Source organism: Aplidium turbinatum, chromosome 8 (genome assembly GCF_918807975.1).
Source record: "Aplidium turbinatum chromosome 8, kaAplTurb1.1, whole genome shotgun sequence".
In the NCBI taxonomy this organism is placed as follows: Eukaryota; Metazoa; Chordata; class Ascidiacea; order Aplousobranchia; family Polyclinidae; genus Aplidium; species Aplidium turbinatum.
Window position 1 is genome coordinate 12,001,551 of NC_137479.1, and position 18,125 is coordinate 12,019,675.

Genomic DNA, 18,125 nt, shown 5'->3' on the forward strand with positions numbered 1-18,125 from the left:
TACTTTATTTCAAGAGCTCTATGCCCCTGAAAAGAGCGATGTTGGTGCAGTGGACCTCGTTAAAAGATTTATACATGCTAAACTATCACAGCACGCTTGGAACAGTGATACCTTTCCAACTAAACGTTTTCAACTTGTTTTTGAAATACAACACACCAATACCAACCAGCGCTGCTGTGGAACGCATGTTTTCACTTGGAAAGGACAATATGCGCAGGGGCGCCGGAAGCGGGGGGGAGCAGGGGGAGCGAATGCCCCCCTGCCCTCAAATTTCTGTGGATGGGGAGGGAAGAGGGGGCAATGGTGCCCTTTTAAGGTCATGTAAGCTACTGCACACTTTGCATTATAACAATTTATGCTATTCGCTATTAGCCTAATTATAATGTTCTATTTTTGCCTCAAAATAATATTCACGACACAAAATTCTCCATCACAGTAAGTTATATTACATCATTATAAAGTAACATTATGCCCTTCCGTGCCATTGTTCTTTGTATAGCGGACACTTGTATCATTACTCGACAATAAGCTGATAGATGAGCATTATCGCTATATCTTATCTTAAAACTAACAAAAAAAATTGGCCTTTCAGCAACAAAAGTGCCCTTTTTTCATACCGTACTCCTGCCCATCCAGTCAAAAATCGCTCCGGCGCCCCTGAATATGCGTTCCAAATGCAGCAGATTGTCAGACAAACGTTTTAAAATGCTTGTTTTTCTGCAAGGAAACAACTAATAGGCTGAGCAGCTAATTACAATACAGTCTTAAAACATAATACCTGCTCTTTATTTATAGCTATTGTTAGGCTGAACTTGGTTGAAATATTTCCGTTTTATGAGACGCTGGCAAAAAATAGCGCTAGAAATTAGCGCTGACGCTGACGCCGTCAATTTCTTTAAGAGCTTACGCAGTCCTTTACGCCGTAAAGTTTTTAGGCAATTCGCGCTGACGCTGACGCCGTCAAATTATTTCAATGACGCGTACAACACTGGCAGAGAGTGGGAATCGAACCTGGCGATACATTCACTTAATTTTCTTTGTATCGAAATCTTTCGAGTAGATCGGTCAGAATATCACGTGCTGAGTCTCATGACTGAAATCAGCTGATTCGCAAGGAAAACTGTCCTATTTATGTTAAAGTGCCTACCGATTTGCTATGGTGTAGTCATCATAATGTGACAGAAAGTGTTGCCAAAGACTTTTTAAATTCAGTTCAATTTATTTTTTGCTGCTGGCGCAAATATGTACAGAATGACAAAGTAAACATACGAATTTGACACCAACAAAAGGGAAAGATGGCAAAACCCAAAACCCAAAATGGCAAAACCCAAAATTTTAAAATATACATCGATAAAACAGTACTAGATAAATTATCATTATCTTAAAATTGTACAGCCACTAAACCTAGAAGAGAGATAGAAAAAATAAAATGTTTTTTTTGTGATAATAGTCTTACAATTACAATTAACACTTGCAAGGGCGATTTAAACTTAATGTGGCTACACAAAATTTTTTGAAAATTATTGCGCTGTAAGTAATTTGTTGAGATATCGCCAAACACAATTAATTAAGCCGAATCGGTTCTTAAGAAGAGCTAAATCACCAAACTACAAACATGTAGCCAAACGCCTTCAAAAATCTCCAGATTTCTAGAATTTGGCGATAAAATCACCAATGTGGCAACCCTGTCTCTGAAAGGTTGTCTGCATCAGAGTTGCCAGATAAAGTTTCTGGTTATTTCCAAAATGATCTGACAAAGGGCCATCTACAGTTTAATTCCTTGATGTGCAGTCATGAAAGTAGTCTAAGGATGGAAAAAGCTGATGGTGATATGTTTTACAAGTCAATATGTTTCTGTTCATCTACGCACAAATCAGAATCAGTAACAAGAAGGGTGCAATTCAAAGTCCACACAAAAGCAAGTTCAAAAATTAAAGGATTTGTAAGGGTGCTTATAAAGAATCTTTTATGAGGGGTTGAAAATTAAGAAAATATCAGGTATTTTGCAGTATTTTTGTTGTCATGACTGTCGGTGTTTTGATCTGTGACTTGTGACTACTATTTGCCACTCATAAAACAACTTTTCTGCATCTAGATGAAAGGGGCAGTCTTGAGAAGTGATACTAAAAACCTTGTGGAATATCCCAAATGGTACTCCGGCTCAGTCAAAAAAGATTTAGAATCACTGCCTTCAACTGACATTGAAACTATTTAGGCTAGTCATTGTGAAACTAACATGACAACCTGTAGGCCGACGTGGTTGGTTGGTTTTGAATCTTTGTCCTTGGATTGACAAAGCCATAAGTTATTCCTAGTGGTTTTGCTTACTTGTTGAGGTTTTTGACGCAAGGCCGGCTACCGAGATTGACAGAATGAAGTTTTTCCAATTGTTGAATGTTGTTGAATGTTTACTATGTTATTTCTGGGAAATTATTCCATCCACTAGGTGCCACTAAATGGAAAGCAGTCCAAAAATACATTTAGTTTATGACAGAAACAGTTCAGATAAAAATTAAATTGAGGAAGATCAACCCGTCTTTATATTTCTCACAGCAATTGGTTCCAAAGTTGTAAACTGAAAGAAGTGGCAGTAGTTGCTTAAATGACTTAATTGATGGTATTTCCCAATTAATTGTTAGAATGATTAACAATCTTAAAAAGTCTATATGATCAACGTTCTCGTTATATAAAGTATATTTATCACTGTTTGTTATATTTTTTACACACATGATTGCAATTTTTATAAATTTATAAAAAACAAGTTTCATAGCATGTTGGTGTTTTTTTACGTTAAAATTTTTGCTATGGTTATTCCTTAAAGTCTTTAATATAGGTAAGGTAGCAAATATACAATAAATGTAGTCAGTTAACGTGTTGAGAAGGTTTATAGGATAGTTACTGGTACTGCACTATATTGTAGTAACTTTAAGTTTAAGCAAATAAGTTACCATACAATTGTCAGACTGCTTTCAGAAAGTAAGCCAAAGCTCTGTCTTCTGCGTTATATAGAATGAATGTAAGTTGGTTAACGTATTTACTAAGTTATTGTGTACATTTCAATTTAAAATGAATAGTTTTTATTTTAAGCATATTACTACTCTAGTGAATGCTATATATACTACCTTGTTTTTCAAAAAAATTGTATTCACAAAAAGATATTGCACTCTGGGGTAAAAAATGAAATTCTTGAAACTTACCTATTTGATTAACAACTGGAGACATACTTTGATCTATGGTACAATACAATAGTTACAAAGTCATCTTCATTGCAATACTGTACAGTTAATTTATCTGAAGCATTGACATGGACACAAGGAATACCTTTTTGAAGTGTTTGATATCACTTACCGTAACATGGCATTGATGCAACACCTAGCAGCAACATGTGCAAGCCCTAGTTTTAACACTAGTTTTAGGCTACTTTTAAGCCAAAACTTTCACAAACAATTTATTTGAAAGCTTTCATTGATCTGCTAATCATACTTGAATATAGTGCACAAAAAGAAGCATTTTCGGAGCCCACAAAGTTGCTACAGCTCACAAAGTGACAGAAATAAAGTTAAATTTCCAGATCTAAAGAAATTTTTATTTCTTCACAGCTCACCTGTAGTACCACATATGATGATATTGTGACCCCTTCCCTTGCTTCCTAGTCTGTTTAATAACTGCCAGGTTCAAATTCATATATTACTCAGATATAGATATTGTTTGTACCAGGATATATGCATTCAAATGCTTTTCACCTGTGATGTTTCTTTTTTTCAGGCAAAACATGTCTCTACTAAGTCTGCGTTACCCATCACTGATGGTTATTTTACTCCTGCAAAGCTTATTGCTAATGACTTGCCTACCGGAAAACCTGTTTCTCCTACAGTGTAAGTTAAAATGTCACACAACTCTAGTATTCATTATGCAAACATTTGTGTGCATTATTACTGATGATGTTTTAAACCATTTGATGGTTACCACACTGTATTTTTCCATGTCACATTAATGTGATTTTAAAGCAACTTAACCAGTTACCAAATAATCCTTCAATGCTGGTTCAATCCTAATCAAAATTTCAGAGATACAAAGTGCTATACACTCCATCCACAATCACGCCGGTTTCAGGTCACTATTGACACTGATAATGAAAATCTTGACAAGGAATTAGCCGCGCTGCTTCATCTTCATGCCATTGGACTACCTTTATTGGTAACGGACTAGCTTACAGTGGCCTATGTATAGGCTATATATTCAATGATACATATGAAGAGCCCAGTTCCAAAACCGCTTAGGCGCCACTTTTACCAAAATTGAGTTTAGAGTGTCATTAGGTAGAGTATTACCATAGGTACCTACTATCCATTCCTTTTTTTCCAAAACCTTCTCTTTCTGCTTCAAATTCGACACTAAAAATTGCGTTTTCTTCCAAAACCGCTTACGCGCCATCACACTTTGTTTCCAAAACCACTTGTATCCACAATTAACCAATCATATGAAGCCATTGTATCACGTGACATATCGCTGATTGTTAAACTGTTTTCGTCATCGTTTCGTGATAAGCAGCAGTGTTACCATTTGGCAAATTTCACTACCAAATTCGAGATTTGGCAGAATTTTACGTTGTTGGCAGTAAAATTTTGAGTTGGCAGAATTTTAACAAACATTTTTGGTGAGTTGACAGTCAGTCTCTGGTCAGTTTGGCAAAATTTGAAATGTGTTTGGTAGTTTGAAGCACCTACTATCTGGCAACACTGATAAGCACTGTTGTAGGCTTGTAGCCTATTGTTGCAGTTACCAACGGTGCTTAGTAGCCTGCTTGAGCTTTATAACTGTGTTTTTTTGCTTTGTTTAAAGTGGATTTGGATTGTGGTGATGAATTAGTGGTGGTCAGCTTGGAAAAATGGTTTCAAAAATTGGTTTCTTTCATTCTGGCAGTTTTTATTCTCCAGTTTATTTCCAAAACCGCTTATATCCACATTTTTAATTTTATAAAAAGGCGATTTTAAGCCCTCTAATATTCCTTAGATCTGGACAAACGTCATGGCTCAATTCAGTAGGTAGTTATACATCGTTAGAAATCAAAAACGCATTACATTTACCAAGTGAAACTGTCATAAACGTTTTTCGTGGTTTTCTTGAAATCACCGAAAGTGGATGTAAGCGGTTTTGGAAACAAGCTCTTCATATATGGGTCTCTTTTTCATAGTACTATTTTTTGGCTTTGGCTTCGAGTTGTACTTAGATTTCAGCTTGAAATCAATACTTCTTTGTTTTATCTTGGTTGGTTAATATGGTTTTTGAATCTTTATCCTCGGATTGACGAAGCCGTGATAGGTTATTCCTTAGAAAGCGTTGCTCTGGTCTAGCGCACACCCCGAAAGTCGAACCAGCACTACTTGATCTTGAAGCTTCTGCATTCACAAAGTGGCGCACTAACCAGCTATCGCCTATCGGGGCGGAGCTATTGCTTTACTATTATTATGCAAAAACGTTTTTAAGATGCTGAGTCCCCTTGCGTAATAATGTGTCTAAGTGTCCAAAGACCATATGCAGATTGAAGAATAGGCTGATTCTTGTCAGGTTTGTGTAGGCTACCGTATGTATTTTGCTGTGCTCGTGTACTGTACCTGGATCATCGTAGATTTCAACATAATTTTCACTTGTATTTTTAAGTAAAATATATAAACGTGTATTACTGCAGACAGTGCACACCGTGTCGACCTTCCGGTCTCGTCAGTGCAGTGTTTACACTGGCATGGCCATGAAGGTATATACCTCCATGTGATATTTTCCTATTTATGGTACGTAAGCACCAAAAATAGTACTACTGCCAACCTTGCCAAAGTGCTCAAACTGCAAGCAGTGAGCTTTGCGCAATGCATAGCAAGGTGCCCCCAGTAAAGTGCTCAATCGGCGGAAACGTGAATAATGTATATATAAAATAAGTGTAACTGCAGACAATGCACTTTTTTTTCGCGCAAGACAGTGCACTTTTTTTGCACATTGTTTTCGGCCTTTCAGCCTCCTCAGTGCAGCATGGCCACAGATATATATACCTCCGTGTTACGTTTTCCTATTTGTGAAACCCAAGCACCAAGAAATGGTACTACCGCCAGGCGCCAACCTTGCCAAAGGGCTCAAACTACAAGCAGTGAGCTTTGCGCAATGCACATTGCACAGCAAGGTGCCTCCAGTAAAGTGCTCAATCGGCATAAGCCAAGAGCGTCCATTACTGCTGACAGTGCACACCGTTTCAGCCTTCCAACCTCCTCAGTGCAGTAGGTAGACTGGGTACCGCCACGGAGATATATACCTCCGTGTGACATTTTTCCATTTGTAGGTTAAATTTATTGTCACAATTTCTATATCTTACCAGGAAAGAGACATGGGAAAGATTAATGACGTAGTTTATTCGGATATCAACGTAAAACCGTCAAATAAATGGTCGAAGAGTTTTACTTGTGAGATGATAAATGAAAATTTTTGAAGAACTTTAACGAATGGTTCTGTACTTTCAACAAATAATCAAAATAACTGTGAATAGCAATAGATTCCAACACCTGTAACTCTTATAATCGACTTCAACGTACTTCACTCACAGCTTCTCTTACAACTCTATTCTCGATCACAACTTTTAAAAGCACAAACTCTCATCTACTTGTATTCAGGGTTGGAAAAAATCATGCTTTTTTTAAAAAAATCAAAAAAATCGGATTTTTTTGATTTAAATCGGATTTTTTTGATTTAAATCAGATTTTTTTGATTTTTTTTATATAAAAAAGCGTCGAGTCTACTTGGGGGGAAGAGATCATTGTAGTAAGATAGCAGAATTATTTTTAACCCCTTGATTGATTGAAAGGCTTTGGTTTGCAAGTGTTTAATCATTTTTATTATCATACTGTAGGCTAGCCTGTCTATTGCACATATTTTTAAGTAGGTGTGATATGTTGCTTTATACTAAATCATAATGTGCATATCGAGATTGAGGTACGTCTCAGACTGTCATCTCACTACACTAAGATCTTTCCTTAGGTTTGAGCACACATCACTTTGCTTTTTTGCTCAACTGATGCATAGCCTACAACCACTCTTTTTGGCTTTTGCAAAGAATGTTTACCGGTGTAATATAATTATGTTACCGACATTCCATACCAAAACAATAAAAGTTCAGATGACACAAAATTGCAGTTTATTTTGCATTGAGAAGTTTGTACATAAATACAAGCTCACCAGCTTTTGCAGTGCCCAATCGATTTCGAGCTTCTAATTGAACCAGGCCAAAAGTGGAAAAAACTCGCTCAAAAACTATGTTTAGTGAACAACACCGTTTGTGAACTGCCAAGTAAACTAAGTTGCCTTTCAAAGCATGCATAGCCTATAGCCTAAAGTATTTAAATATAGCCTAACTTTTGTATTACAGAGAAGCAGTGAAACGTTTGTTGATGTATTTATTTTTATTTTAGCAAATAAAAAATCATTTGATTTTTTTAATTGATTTTTTTGATTTTTATTGTTTGATTTAAATCATGATTTAAATCAATGATTTAAATCATTTGATTTAAATCAACCAACCCTGCTTGTATTCAATAATTTCAACCCTCAATGTCAATAATATTTACGCAAATTACGCCAGTATTTATAGCTGGTTCGTTTTGACCAGTAACTTCCATCGATAATGTTAAGTCATAAGATTTCATTGTTCTGGTCAAGTTTTACTACGCGTAAACATCTTTGTAGCGTCATAACAACCTACTGCTTAAATTGCTCGATCTGGTCCGATAACCTTCTAGTCTTGCAGGTATGCAGAATCTTCTAGAAGTACATTACATAATAAGGATTTCCAAATCAAAGGTCACTATTGGACAGTAACCAATAATAACATTTCGTAAGAATTATACAATTAAAACAGTACGCTGGTCAAGACACACAATGTAGCCCACTGTGCGAGCCATACCCATTGATTGTGACAGTCATAGCAGAGTATTAACTCCAAACTACTGCTTATTATTATTTCTTTGATCAATAGATCTCGTTTGATTCACTGGACACGAGCTACTACAAGCGGTACACACCTGGAGTGTTTGGTGTCTTCCATTGTCCGAGATGCTTGGCTTCGTGGCAGAGAACTAATCAATTGAGATCACGGTGTCATGAGGTAACTTGTTTTAATTTTCGTGTTGCTAGCAACCTAAATGAATGGGTTTCCCCCCTGAATCTATTTTGCATCAAAACTACGGCTATTGGAGTATGAAATCAAAGGATCCATTTTTAACTAGATGCCTTTCCTCTTGAGCAGTATTAACGCTAATGTGACATTGAACATGTGTTCCATAAGCTACCTTGTATGGCCAAATGTCAGTTCGGCACTCATTTCGAGCTCGTTAAATTGAGTTTAAAAAGTCAAGTTTATTTTAAAACCCGCAAAATTGATGAAATTGTGACAATTTGAATTGTTCCGTATCAGCAGTCTGCTTATGTTCCCGGAGATAACGTAATATAAATTTTCAAAGTACTGTAACCTGCACATAATTTTCTTTAAAGGATTGTTTGATTTAGGGAGCGCGATTCATACAAGGGCCGAAGCTTCCTCTTTCCGCGACTGATGCTACAAAGTTGTTGTCACTTTTGCAATGGAGTAAGAAATTTGCTTCCACCAGTCTATTGCAAGCTTTCCCTTCTTTGAGACAAGTTTTTAGTGAAGAAGAAACAACCAGCATTTTGAATTCAGTGCATCAAATGAAATCGTTATTCAACAACAAAGGTGAAATAATCTGCTCGAAAACTATTGTTCGATTTCACATTCTGCAGAGAAAGAAATGTGATTCAATTGTGATAGGTTAGATTAGGCTACACGCTACCGGCATGTTGCAAGGTTAGTATTAGCCATAGGTTAGCCATGGGTTAGATTAGGCTTAAATGTAATGTTGCAATGGAATCGTTTTTCACATGCTTCATGATCATATGAAACATAAACCGAGTAAAGCTACTTTCAGTATTGGTTTTGTATGGTTATCGATCGAGTACGGTGGCCTACACAAAGTTATAAATTACACCAACCTTTTTCCACTTGATTCAATGTTCATTGTTCCTTCTAAACATCAAAAATACTCTTTTTTGCATCATTCTAGTCACATTTATTTTTCAGAATCAAATAAGTTTTCTGGCCCTGAAATTAGTGCTTTGAAGCGCAAAAGGAACAGAGAGATGGTCACCAAGGTGGCCTATTACCTCAGAAGATACTTATTCTCCGCAGCGCCACCAGCTGCAAGTAAATCAGTTCACAATAGTCATCCTACGACTTCTTTAAGTGACGAATCTTCAGACCGGATTAATTTAGTTGGAATACGAAGCAGCGATGGATGCTTTTTTCCCGGTTTCTTTTCCTTTAGGCAATTCTTTTCCCCAAATAATCGCCACAAGATGAAAAAAAAGGCCAGTCAAAAACAACCCAAGTTAGGTGTCAAACGCGAATTGTTGCCAAATCTTCCTTTTATTGCAACGGGAATTTTTGACAACGAAGGTTTCTACCATTCTTATGAACAAGATGTAGCAAAGATTTCAGATCTTGAGCAGCTACCTTCTTTACACGAAGTGATGGCATCTCAAACATACGAACTGTCTACGCCCAGTAGTTCCCTTGAAAAACAATTGCTAGAATCTGAAGCTAACCAAACAGATGCTGTCTTTTGCTTTCAGGGTGGGTCAGAGTTAAAACTTAGCGAGGTTTTTGCGAGCGGCATTTGGCAAATTGAGGGTGACAACGAGTACTTCGTTGGTGGAGTGTTTGATGGACAAGGACATTTCAAAGCTGCGTATTGCATCACCGAGCATGGGTTTTTGATGCCAGGAACAACAAATGACCGTAGGAAATTTTATCCTATGTGTAAATATGCTGATAATGGAAATGTGTCAGCTTCTTTTTCATCTCCCGACCTGACCGACAACTTGCACGATGTTTTTGGAGAACTCTTGACTACCTTACGCTTTCCACATGCTTCTGAATTCCGCCGTAAAGACAACTTGTGGAAATGTGTAAGAAACGGAACAATCACAGACGATCCTACTTGTATCACTGTACGGTCAGACGGACTTTTTGCTGACAGTGAGAGTCTTAACATTTATGTTGGCGGAGAAATAAGCTCGCAAGGGCAATTGCACTTGTTTGGAAAGTATGTTGATAAGGGAAAATTTTTACCAGGTAGGCTATAGCCTGTATTAGAGTATGTTACCCGTGTTGTCAGTTACTACACAACAGGATAAACATTCGATTCACTTTTTAAAAAATTCAAGGTGAAGTATTTTTCAATTAACTTGTTGACGTCTCAAAATGAATCAAAGCAGAAATCCTTAAACTTTATGTTTAATATCTTCGACCATTAACGATTCACATAAAAAAAACTGCTCTCATCGTGTTGACTAGTAAGACATTAATTAAAATTTTCGGTAGGAATTTACAGGAAACTTTAGAAAGCAGTAAACGTGGCCTTTTTGTTTTGAGCATTTGACTAACGACGGCGTTCTGAACTTTTTAGTTGCCATAGTTGGCCTTGATTGGCAGCCTGAACTACCGTGCTAGCTACCTTGTAAAATAAGAAGCTTTCTGATTGTAAAAAAGATAGTTTTGATGTTTTTAAGGGTCTCCTCCCGTTTTGACTGATATCAAGATTCAAGAACTAACCAATGACATGACTCCGACGGGTTCCGTTGTCGAAGAATTTTCTAGAAGGTTTGGTGTGCGACTCAACGAAGCTCCATCTCTCATGCAATCAACCAAGACAATGTTCTTATCGGATTACAAGGTATTAATAACACTGCTTTTCATCGCGTTAATGTATTCTGTTTAATTGTGTTTTTGGTGGATGAAAGCTTTCGATATTTAATCGATATTTCTATATTTAACCAATCGACTTACGTTGTGATGATTATCATTATTATTGTAGCCTACTTAGTTGTCATAACTTACTGACCTCACTGGGCTGGTGCAAACTATAATTTTTGCCAGTTTGTTCGTTATTCTTTGCCTTGTCAAGATACAAAAAATATACATATATAATCAGGGGCTCCGAACACTTCCTGAGAGTGGGGGGGTAATTTAAGCAGGGGCGGGAACGATCTTTTGACATCGACGAGGGCTTATTGGATTATCACATATAGCCTACTTCCGTAAGGTCGCTCTTCAGACCCCGTTCGCATTACTGAAAGTTTCAGTTTCTTATACAGCGCGTTTAGGCTGCATGTTTCGCGCCGAAGGCGCAAAATTTTTGCCTTTCAGCACGATTTAAAATCGAAAAATTCTTTCAACGAATCTGAAATCACGAGCAAAAGCTTTTTAACATTTGCCACATTTTTTGAGGTTTTGAGACAATTTTGACTGGAAGAGGGGACGTAAGCAAAATCCCTCTTTGTATTCTTCCTTGGCTCAAGTCCTCCAAATTTTGCACTTCAGACGCTAAAAGGTTAGATTTAAAAGGCCAAAAGCATTAAGGTCAAAGCTATATTCTATAAAACTTAATTTACAATTACATGAATACAGCACGACAACCTGTGCCATAACACCCACAGTGAAATGAAGCGTTTCAGCATCTAGCTTCTGCAGAAGAAGGGCCATTGACCAATAGCAATTTTTTCCACACTGGCATAAAACTCTTTGACAAGAATTAATAGGCTTAAATCCAATTAACTTGTTTCGAACATCGCACACATACTTGATCGGCCCAAATTTCTGATGGAAGTGGCTTACATCTTGGCCCAAAATTTTCACGTCGAAGCCATTATCGTTCCAACGCTGTAACAGCACTGTCGTTGACTGTGCCAGATACTAAAACTTCAAGCATTTGGTGAGTTTTAATTTCTTCGCCATTGAAGCGGTGGGTGAGGCCTTGCACTATGCTGTCAATAGATGCATAGAACTGCCTTCTGTAATGAGAAGCCAGGTCATGGGAAGCACTTTGCTCACAGCGCTTTCTTGAAATTTGGACTTTAGCTAAGCCTAAACTATATACTTGCTGCTGAAATTCCTTGTATAACTGCATAAATTGTTCTTCATTTCTATGACTCTGGTAATTAACTTTTGAGTTTTTAACCAGCTCCATCATGTCGCTGATGGTAGGCTATAAGACTTGGTCTGCAACAGGCCAGTTATCTTTTCAAGTGGTTTGATTAAAACTTGGCAAAACTGCAACGCAAAGTATGTGTTGCCTTGCAATAATTGGAAATAAAGGCCTAATCATTTCGCATTGTTGAAATTTTAAAGTGTGTTTAGCAAAGCTTCGTTGTTTGACAAGACTGAAGAAATGTCGCCATCTTGTTTGGCACAAAGTGTGCAAGCCATGGTGGGATTCTTCCTGCAGGGCGATTTTGAACTTGCCTGACTGATTTTGCAAACTACTTAGCTCCTGAACAATTCCCATAGCATTATGCAGGTCTCTATTGCATATTTGCGTTGTCTTGCGAGTCAGAGTTTCCAAGCAAACAACTAAAAAGTTTTGCAACAAAATAAAAAAAATGAAAATAAAACACAAAAGTAGAAGAAATATAAAAATTAAATTTTTATCTCTACATTAGTGGGGGGTAATTTTGCATTAGTTACCCCCCCACTCCAATTGGTGGGGGGGTAATCACCCCCGCGGCCCCCCCTCTAACGGAGCCCATGTATATAACATATTTTAAGATAGTAAGTTGCGTTCATTGATTAACTAATAAAAAATTTGGCAGAAATACCTATAATATCCTAAAATAGGCTGGATGTATTTCACAGATAAAATCAAGGCGGTAGAAAGAATAGACTTTGTCTATGGTTAATAAATCACTATTTTGCAGTCACAAATTTAGTTTCAAATTAAGTTATATTTGTGTAGTGATCGTTGCTTAAAGTAGTCAGCCACACAGACTACAATGCGTTTGTAATAGTAATAGATGCAAAGTGTCTATGCTACTTTTAAATAGCCTACTTTATGCTGTTTCTTGTAGCCTAATGCGTTGCATCGTTCATAACATGATCGTTTTTTCACTCAACGATTACAATTCTATTAAAAAGTCGTTTTCGCTAAGCTTGATTTCTGAGTGCACAAGGTATTCAACGCTTAAGAATTCTCTTTCGAAACTTTTATGTTAACAACTGGCTTCATATCTCCTGTTTACAAATTGCTGTAAACTTGTTAATATTTATGCTTCTTTGGTTTAATTGAATTAGGTAAGTTAGGTTTGGTTCAATTGATTGTGGATTAATTTTGTAAAGTTTTCAATTATTCCTCATATAGTTTTACCAAGTTAGTCCTGGTCTTATTTTGAATCTAGTTAAAATCCTGTAGCTTTTGTAAACTTAAACACATCTGGCAACACTTTTTTATGTAATGCGCCTAACACTCAGCCGCAGTACTCTCACCCCTTGTTTTTACAAATCCTTGATTGTAGAACTGGGTTTCGCAAATCGTCACCAAATTTCTAAATCTCACTAATTGTACTCTTTGCTGCTTTAGCTTGTCAGTCAGAACGAAGGTCAGTCACGTGGTAGAGTCAAACAGGACAGTGATAGAAGACAAGCAATCGCTGATGACCATAGCCAGCCTATTAAATTGCAATTGCTGAAAACAAAAAAACTCAAAGACATACACGATTCTGTGCGAAGAAGCGGTTTTTCGTTTGCCGTGTAGGTTTTTACTTCAGTTGTTGGTTTTGTTAGCATATCAAATGTAAAATATAATAAAGATGGAATGCTATTAAACAAGTTGCACTCACTTCATAATATCCACGTGAAACATCCAACCTGAAGAAAATAGCTTTAGCAGTAGAACATTAAAAACACAGTTCGTGTTTCAGTTCAAGTAGCCTTGCTGGCTACCTTAATTTTCCCTCCTTGCAATAAAAATAAAGATTTCTCTTTAAACAGTTTTCACTTATTACTTTATTGTTTTTACTACTGTACAATATATTGATACGCTTTGAAGTCACATTAAACTTTTTTAACCAATTTGATAATGTGGTTAGAAAACTTCCTGGTATGGAACCGACCAATGAATTGGAAGATAAGCCTATAGAAGAGCAGCAAGCCGTGTTTAGTCCTTGTGGCGCTCTTGCGCCGCCCAAATCTGCAAACAATTCATCGGTGAAAAACATAGAAGGAAAACACAATGCTAAGCCGGGAATACTTATTCAGGCCTATTTTAGTAAGTTTAGTGACGATCGGCCATTAGACTTTAATTTTTTTTATCTCCTTGCATTTGTACAGTAAGTGTTTAGTTCAGTTCAATGTCGAATATTTACGTTTTGAAGCGAGTGGAAATTAATCGCGTATCTTTTGTAATGTCTCTGATACAAACACTCAATGTGTACTATTTTCATATCTAAAAGTAATATGTTTCATTCAATTTTAGTTTTATGACTTTCAATGTTAGCGATTGACACGAAGTTTAACCCTATCTTGATACGAGCTGTTTTCGTACGCGGAAAGCACGTCACGGGCTATCTAAGCCCCGTGCTAATTAGTCCCTAATAACGGGAGCTATAAAAATCACAGAACCAAAATATTTTACAAGATAATAGCCGTGTGTATTGTGCGTATAGAAATTGAATTTTTACTCAACAAATTTATTGAAATAAAGTGTTTAAGATGAAAGAACCTCAGAAAGTCGGTTTTTATTCTAATTTCCCAAAAATAGCTTCAAAATTGAAATTTTTGAATTATAACTAAATTAAACAAAAAATTATTTTTGCTCATTAATATAAGGCATTTTTGAACGTTTCTACACTTCAAAGTAATTGCACTAGCATTTATATTGCACTTACATTAACATATATATAACTACCATTGCACGAAAATGTCTAGTCACCTGAGACGAAATGCTTATTGTGAAGGGAAGGAAGGTAGAAAAATGACTAGTTTTGGTTTAGAAAATTCGCAAAGAATAAAAATTAAAAGTCAAGAAATTTCACATTTCTAGCATATTTCCTTCTGTGAAATATTTCACTAATAGAGTGGGGCGTACTCAAAAAACCCCGTGTCGTATTAAGATAGGGTTAAGTCATATGCTAAATTGACAATAAGGAGACACAATCTAAAAGTATAGTGAAGTAACTATGACGTATTCGTGGGAACCTTATTTATCATAATATTTAAACAATCATTACAGTCAAAACTCTTTCTTTTTGCAATGATTCAACTTTGAGTTAATGTCAAAACGAAGGATTTGGCTAGCTGGGATAATATTTTTACACTGTGGATCAACACTGTTGCAAATGTGAATTTCGGTTGTTGTGACCATGTCTTTGTAGAAATGTTGATATGGACTTAATTATCATGCAACCGAAGCTTACTGTGGCGGCTTGGAATACTAGTGAGAGTTTTGAAATGCTGACTTTTCAAGTTTTTTACCATAATAGTTTGACAGCGCTGTCGAAGCGTTTATTGTTTGGAACACCATTGTAGCCTAAGCTAGTGACATGTCGTGTAATCATTGTGCAGTGTGCACATGGTTGTTTAGTGTAATGACAAACGTGGGCAGTGGTATACTCTCACCTTCGGTTATAATATGGACTTCACAATGTACAGTAGATACTAACGATCTGTAGTAGCCTGATGCTGCGAGTTCGCTATGGTAGTAGCGGTTTGCACTAGCTTTCAGAATACAGTTCTCTAGTCATGTACTATGACGAATGGTGTTGGAGTCAGTGTGTCGTTGTTTTATGCGGGCAACGATCATAAAGTAAGCCACGATAATGCTTCTAAAAGCGAAACTCAATTTATTGTATGATATGGACTTTGAACAAGCAACGTTGCTTGCTTACACTATTGCTTTGTTTTTGTCTAGGTACTCCATACGGTGAATCGTCGGTGGCTAAACTTGAATACGAAGCTGCGGAAAGATTGCATGCAAAACGTGGCGCAGGGAGTAGCTACGCTCTTCCAAAGGATTACATAGAAGGCAAGAGAAGTGCTGCGGAAAGATTGCATGCAAAACATGGCGCAGGGAGTAGCTACGCCCTTTCAAAAGATTACATGGAAGGCAAGAGAATTGCTTTGGAAAGGTTATATGGGAAAAATGCGCCCGGGGTTAACGATGTTCTTCCAAACAAATACATGGAAGGCAAGAGAATTGCTACGGAAAGGTTGAATGGGACAAATGCGCCCGGTAGTAACGATGTTCTTCCAAAAGAATACATGAAGGGCAAGGAAATTGCTTCAGAAAGATCTCATGCCAAGAGTGCATTGGGGAATATCTGTCATCTTTCAAAAGAACAGATGGAAAGCAACATTTCTGCCGCGGAAAGATATGCTAAAAGTGTTCCCGGGAGTAACTATGTTTTTCCAAAAGAATACATGGAGGGAAAGAAAATTGATGCAGAAAGGTGGTATGCAAAAAATGGATCTGGTAGTAATTTCCTTATGTCGAGGGAATACATGGATGGCAACAGAACTGCTTTAGAAAGTAATTATGACGCATACACTAACCGCAATCTACAGTCGACCAGGTACACTGACATTGTCAGACGAGGGATTATCATCGGTGAGGTAGCAGAAAATGTTGCAAGTCGCAAGAAGTCTTCAAAACCAAAGAGTAAGTGTTCCTGTGTTAAGGTAGAGGGTTGAGTACACTTTCATTCTGAATGGTTTTGCAAAAGTTTTGGCACTATAGAGATTGTTTAATTGCATCAGTAGGTTGTGCAAACAGCTTTCACTAAAAGTAATATGGAGTCAAATATTCTTCCTGCTATGAAACTGTTTAGTAACAGTTTGCTTGTATTGGATAATGTAGCTAGTGTCATATCATTCTAGATGATCCATCTCCCTCAAGCACTGATGGCAGAAAAAGTACTGAAAAGGATAAATTAGAAAAAGATAAAAACGTTTGGGTGAGTTCACTAAATGCTTGCTTTTTTAGATCATTATCCGCGTTATCTTTTTATATCAAGCCAAAAAACAAGCTCAGTTTCATTCAAGAGATGAGATATATTTGCAGTTTATGCGCAAGCGCACAGCCGAAGGCAAGAGTGAGGAAAAACCAATGTCACCGCATTCCTTATCGCAAGCCCAATTCAAAGATAACTCGACAGAAGAGTTTGCGGTGAAGGATACAAAGAAACGGAGTAAAAGCAAGGTTTGTCTGTGGAAAGTTTAATCCCAGCCTTCAAATCAGTTCCTTTTTACACCGATTCAAGATTAAAATCAATGTAAAAAAGGACTGATACGTTGGTTTGTGTAAACCAACAAAAGAGGATAAACATGTGTTGCCACAAGAATCTAATTTGAAAATGTAACGATGTAGCAGTTGTGGTTATGTGCTTGAGTGAGTGGTAACAGCCAGTCAAACATTTACAACATAATTTCAATTTTTCACTCTTGTTAGGATGTAATTTATCACCCAGCAAGTCTCCTTATCGAACATGTTTGAACCATTCGTTTTGTTAACGGGAATGATAGTGCCTGCTTGTAGTTCTTTGTAGCTTTCAGGGCATCGTTATGATATGTGACGCTTAATGAGACCTAATTTGGTGTGAAATTTTCTTTTTGCGGAGCAAATGTCTAACACAGTGTAGAGCTTATCACAAACTGTGTGTTGGAATATAAGCTGCACATTCCTGTTCAACCCAATCAAGTAAGTTATTACCTTCCAGAAACGAGGCAGTGATGCTCCGTCTGCTAAAATCGACCGCAGAGATGGTGCACAAAGTTTGCCTTTGCAAGACCAGATTCAAAATAAGCGTAAGTCAGTGCAAAGTAACATCGTCCCTACCTCTTTCGGTATGTTGTCCAACTTAAACTTCACCAAGAGCTACAGCTTTTCCTACTTCGAAGTGCCGAAGTATGTCAAAGATTACAATAAGAAAATTGCGGCAGGAAGAATTCATATGCCCGTTTTACACAAAACGATCGATAGTGCTCCCATTGAACTGGTGAAAGCGAATTGATTAATTTATTAAACGCATCAGCATAGCATCTATTTGCTGGATTAAACATGAAGTTTTAATCTATCTTTTGCCTGAATATTTTCTTTGTACGACAGAAACAGTCGCTTAAGTTGAATCTTGCAATTTTGCATGTACGTAAAAAAATTGAACAACGAACGTAGGCCGGTCACCAGGGTTGATACTGTGAAGTTTCATGAGTTCAAATGTCAGCTGTAAATGTTTCCATTTATCCG

General features: G+C 37.0%; 1 protein-coding gene across 1 annotated transcript; it reads left to right on the forward strand.

Moving 5' to 3' along the window:
- Window positions 1-2,881: 2,881 nt before the first annotated feature.
- On the forward strand, window positions 2,882-17,955 carry LOC145775295 (uncharacterized). The gene is made up of 13 exons (XM_082586559.1): window positions 2,882-3,016; window positions 3,766-3,875; window positions 4,068-4,197; window positions 8,015-8,143; window positions 8,545-8,749; window positions 9,134-10,186; window positions 10,624-10,787; window positions 13,467-13,636; window positions 13,975-14,153; window positions 15,795-16,541; window positions 16,760-16,836; window positions 16,944-17,081; window positions 17,599-17,955. Exons 1-13 carry the CDS (start codon window positions 3,011-3,013, stop codon window positions 17,890-17,892), a joined length of 3,402 nt encoding a protein of 1,133 aa, XP_082442685.1. The 5' UTR covers window positions 2,882-3,010; the 3' UTR covers window positions 17,893-17,955.
- Window positions 17,956-18,125: the final 170 nt, after the last annotated feature.